At 43.7% G+C, this 5503-nt stretch overlaps 1 protein-coding gene across 1 annotated transcript; it reads left to right on the top strand.

The window, feature by feature from the left end:
- Nucleotides 1-313: 313 nt before the first annotated feature.
- Nucleotides 314-5014, top strand: LOC149303717 (interleukin-11-like; the record flags this gene model as incomplete). The annotated part of the gene is made up of 4 exons (XM_089480806.1): nt 314-481; nt 1880-1966; nt 3801-3959; nt 4850-5014. Coding segments are annotated over 4 exons (579 nt in total), but the record flags the coding sequence as incomplete, so codon positions are not given.
- Nucleotides 5015-5503: the final 489 nt, after the last annotated feature.

The following is a 5503-nucleotide window of genomic DNA, read 5'->3' as shown; positions in this document are numbered from 1 at the left end:
AATGGATTTGCAGAATGAGGTAAAAGAATCCTGAGATGGCAAAATAGAGTGTACCGTTTCATATGTGAGTAGGGTTTCTATTTTTGAATACTTCTCCACATTTGAAAACAAAAAACCAACCAAAACCACTCTTTGTACATAAAAAACAACTACACCAACAAACTGAAATACGACATGAAGAGCTGCTTCTAGCCTGTCCTCCGCTGAACTGGTGTCTACTTGCAGATAGTCCCACCATCCCATCCCTCTCCTTTCGACCTCAGGTTGGCAGTCAGGTCTGTAGCCTCCACTCTTCTAACTGTGACCCATTTTTCTCATTGCAGAGGGTTTGTGCCAAGTCTTGGTGGTGCTGCTAAGTCTGTGTGAAGGACTTTGGGCTGCGCCACGACCAAAGCCTCTGGACCCTCGGGCTGAGTTTGATTCAATTGTCAACCTGGCAAGAAACCTGCTGAGTGATACCAAGAACCTCTTTAACCACTTTGTAAGTCCCAAAAACCTTTTTGAGAGAAATATAACAAAGAGGTCAGGACTGAAATAGTTCCTCTTGCCAGACTACAGAACTCAAATACTGTGTATACTCATGTATAAGTCTACACACCGACCCCAAAAACCTGAGTCGACCTATCCACGGGTCAATGTAGGAACTCTATTTTAACTCTTATTTAAAAAGAACCCATTCCCTGGTGAAAGGGAAGAGCATAATCTGTCTTAGAAGCACTGACGCTGCTCTACCCTCTCATCCATCCAGCCTTTAGGGTGAGCACAAACATGCCTGCCGGAATTTTGTAAGTTCTTTGGCACTATTTTCCTTTAGATCCTTTGTTCATGCCCCTAAATTTTTACCCTCAACTTATTCACGAGTCTTATCAAAATCCTTGATTTTGCCCCAAAACTTGCCTTCAGTTTATACATAAGGTCAGCTTAAAGTCAAGTATGTACGGTTGTTTCTTTTTGGACATGAAATTCCAGAACCCTCAAGTCCTTAAAAAGCCCCTTTCCAAGCTTAAGAGCATTACTGTTTTGGACTGCAGTTCCCAGAATCCCTAGCCAGCATGACTGGGGATTCTGGGAGTTGCGGTCCAAAACAGTAACATTCCAAAGCTTGGGAAGAGGTCATATACTAAGTCAGGTTGTTGGCCTGTGTACCTGAGTACATATCTTTCCCAGTGTGAAGCCCTTCAGATATGGTGGACTAAAATATCCATTGAGACACTCATCCTGTCTACTCTGGGTGACATCTGTTCTCCAAAGATCTGCTGTCCAGGTTCCAGTTAACAGGAAAGGGATTGAAAATCTGACTTTTACATGCAAAGCTGGTATTCTACTACCACTGAGTAATGGCTTGCTAAGGATGAAGTATCTGGGCTGCTTATAGTTATGAAGTTGGCAATGGTTAGGTAATAAGGTTTTGTGACCCAAACAATTAACAGAGCTTGGCAACCTTAATATTTTGGACAAAGGCTGCTACTACACTGCAGAAATAAAACAGTTTGATGCCACTTTAACTTTTATGGCTTGATGCTATAGAATTCTGGGGTTTGTAGTTTGGTGGGGCACCAGAGCTCCCTGACGGGAAAGACTAAATCTCTCAGAAAACTACAGATCCAGAATTCAATTGCATTGAGTCACGACAGTTAAAGTGGTATCAAACTGCTTTATTTCTGTAGTGTAAACACACCCAAAGTCTCCTAAAATTGCCAATCAGCAATGCCATCCATATATATTTTTATAAAAAACGTTCTGTTCATTGTTAAAATGGTGGGGTGCCTGCTTCCCTGGCCTAATTTTATTATTTATTGGCAGAAGTAAAGTGTTCAGCGACGCTCTTGTTTTCATCATGATCTGATTTGCTTCCCTCAATCTTTTTGCCATTGCACAGAAAAACCGTTACCCAGCAGAAGGTGAGCACAAGCTGGAAACACTACCGGTTTTGTCCATGAATGCGGTGGAACTTGCCAATATTCAGGTAAATGGGGGGTTTCTTTTCGTTGTGTCCACTGCCTGGTGTGCTTTGGAGGTTGTCCTGTGCACCACAGCTTGGTGTGTGTGTGTGTGTGTGTGTGTGTGTGTGTGTGTGTGTGTGTCTTCACATTGCCTATAGACTTAAGGGGACCCCATGAATTTCATAAGGTTTTCTTAAGGCTGACCCTGCTTAGCTTCCAAAATCAGACAGAGGAGATTATCAGACAGGGGAACAGGACATCCTTGTCCCATCCTTTTCCCGTCCTTGTCTTGTCCCTCCTGCACAATTGCAGGAAGGACTTTCAGATCACGTCACACTGATCATTGTCCTGTGAGTGAAGTAGAATTGCCCTGTGTTTGTCTTTCATTTTGCATTAACAGAAGAACCTGTTAATGCAATTCCACTTCATTGACAGGTTTATGACAGGATCAGCGTGACATGTAAGAATGTCTTTCACATGATCGCTGTCACAGGTGGGATAAGGACAGGCTTTGCTCCTGTCCTCTGTCTGATAATCTTCAGGATCTGGTCCTTTAGGGTATTTAGACCATTCATCACTTATTTCTTTAACTGCACACTACAATTTCTTTCATTTTGCTTTGATGTTGTAATTTTTTCTCTCTGTGTTTTTAAAAAAATCTTGTGGGCTGCTTGCCGTCCTAGTTTTCGGAGAAAAGCAAGATAGAAATCAAATATATAACCATTTCCCTTCTTGGTGATAATGCCTGCTTTAGCAAATACTGATTTTCCCCCTAGCAACCATAGCTGCTTACAGAAACTCCCACTGGTAGTAGTGATGGATTCAGACTCTCCACAGACTGATTTGCTCTTCCTTTGGTGGGCTTGAGTTTCCACCTTTTAGGTCGCTACAGTTTCACTCACCTTGGGTTAAACTGGAACAACCAAAACTAGAGCATCCTAGATTGACTCCCATTTTCCTTATTGTACTTTCCATTTGTCTCTAATTTAACTAATGCTGAATCTGCACTGCAGAACAGCCATGGTTCCATGCTGTAGGATTATGGAATTTGTAGTCTGTTGTAGCACTAATGCCCTCTGACAAAGAAGGCTAAATACTGTATCTCACAAAACTACAAATCCCAAAATTCCATAGCATGGAGCCATGGCAATTAAAGTGGTTTCAAATTGCATTATTTCTGCAGTGTGGATTCAACCACAATCATCTCTTCCCATCCTCCTGGTGCTCCAGTTATTAGACAGAATAACATGACTGCTTCAGGCAACTAATTGCAGGTCCCAGGAGAAGGCCAAAATTATTAAATATTTATTAGTAACTATGCATTGTGGTTTTCTTCCCAGGGAATATTACTTTTTCACTTTTCTGACTGAGGTGACAGAATAACTTATCTAGCCTTGTGTTTTACCACTTTGATTTGTGGGGATTTTTTGTTGTTGTATACCTTCAAGTCATTTCTCATTTATGGCGAACCTAAGGCAAACCTATCATGGAGTTTTCTTGGCAAAGTTTGTTCAGAGGAGGTTTGCCATTGCATTCCCCTGAGGCCGAGAGGATGTGTCTTACCCAAGGTCACCCAATGGATTTCATGGCCAAGGTGGGAACTGAACTTTGGTCTCTAGAGTGGTAGACCAGCACTCAAACCACTATGCCACGCTATTTGCTATTTGCCTCAAGCAGCAAAACTTCTTATGCCAGTCCTGATCCTCCCAGAGTGCAGCCAGTTTTTCTGGAGAGATGCGGGGAAATATCTGCTGGGAAATCACTTCTAGGATATACAGGCCAATCAGCCATAGTGGTCTGCTTTTTCTCTCTCTGCTCTTAGCCTTAATCCTCTTTTCACTTCCCTCTCTTCTTTAGGTCTCTGGGGGTCTCGCCCGGCTCAGCTCAGACTTGCAGTGTTACCAGCGCCACTTTGAGTGGCTACGGAAAGCGGCACCACTGCTGCGGCCCATGGAGCATGACATTGGCACTGTTCACAACCGGCTTGACCGCCTTCTTAAAAGACTGGAGCATCTGGTAAGGATTTGCTGGAAATGAGGATTGCCTGACAGGTCTTGGGTCCATGAGCAGGACTCCATAGACTCTTCCAACATCATCAGAAACAGAAAGGGACTAATATGTCTGGTTCGGTACTAAAGTCAAATCCAGATTCTTCCTTCAAAATGTGTGTGCATATATGTGCCTTAAAGCTGCCTGTCTACTTACAGCGACCCCATGAATTTAATAGGGTTTTCTTAGACAAGGAATACTCGGAAGTGCTTTCCCAATTCCTTCTTCTGAAATATATCCTACAACACCAGGTATTTGTTGGTGGTCTCCTGTTCAAGTACTAACCAGGCTGACCCTACTTAGCTTCCAAGATCAGATCGGATCTGATGCTTGGTAGATTTAGGCCCTTCTTCCTTCAAAATAGGGATAGATTTCTTGGGGTGAAGGGGCCCTCACTGGACTCTCTGGAGTCCTTCAGAAGCTGCACAACCAGTGACTGTCAGTACCTTTACCAGCTCTCTGTGATGCAAGTGGGTACTAAAATGTCCTCTATACCAGTGGTTCTCAAACTCTAGCTCTCCAGCTCTTTTGGACTTCCAGAGACTCCAGTTGGTATGGCCAATGCTCAGGGATTCTGGGAGTTGACATTCCACACAGCTGTAGGACCAGAGTTTGAGAACCACTGCTCTACACCATAGAGATCTGAAAGACCACAAGGCAGAGCATCTTCTTTCCTTTCTGGAGTGATTGGAAGAGAAGAAAAAGGAGGAAGCCATCATAATTTTGCTAAAGGGGTTGGTGGAAGCCATTTCTGCAGCAGCAGGGGGTGGAGTGTATACAGAACAGGATGATAGGAATTGTATGTCACCTATCCCTGCTCCAGAACATCAAACTAATGCGTGTCCTTTTCTCCCCAGATGACGAAGCTCAGCCTCTCCCGGCCCAATGATCCTTTGCCAACTCTCCCAGCTCATGGCACCCACTGGTCTGTCGTTCAGGCAGGACATGCCATCGTCCACTCATTTCACCTTTATCTAGACTGGGCAGCACGTGTGCTGGTTCTGATCCGAAACAAGCTGTGAGCTGCAGGAAAACAAAACCACCACGGATATTTTGGAAAGCCTCCTTTCGAACCTGGAACTCTTGGATGCTGCTTCAGCAAAACCTATGGAGAAGGGTGCAACGAAGTCTATAAGATGGGCACCACTGGATTCCTCCTTTAGGGGATGCTGCTGGGTGGGAGGAACTGAGACGTTTGGACAGCTCACACCTTCTTACACTGGGTGGCCATTGTGGAATAAGTAGGAGCTTCTTTGCTCTTGAAACAACCATTTCGTCTCATTCTCCATATGAGCTTGAGGTAATAATTGGGGAGAGAGTGTTTGTTTTTCTTCCAAAGTTCTCCCCCTTGCATCAATGGAACATTATAATCTGGATGATATGCATTGATCTGTGTCATGTATAAGGGAATCCTTTAGTGGCATGTAGTGTGTGGGATTACTGTTTTAAAAAGATCAAAAACATCATGCTCATCTTTACTGATCTTTCCCTGCTGTGTATATGATCGACTC

The sequence above is a fragment of the Sceloporus occidentalis genome, unplaced genomic scaffold (genome assembly GCF_023333645.1).
Source record: "Sceloporus occidentalis isolate IW3139 unplaced genomic scaffold, rSceOcc1.0.p SCAF_14, whole genome shotgun sequence".
Classification (NCBI taxonomy): domain Eukaryota; kingdom Metazoa; phylum Chordata; class Lepidosauria; order Squamata; family Phrynosomatidae; genus Sceloporus; species Sceloporus occidentalis.
The sequence above is the reverse complement of the archived record's forward strand: the minus strand, read 5'-3'. Positions and strand labels throughout refer to the sequence as shown.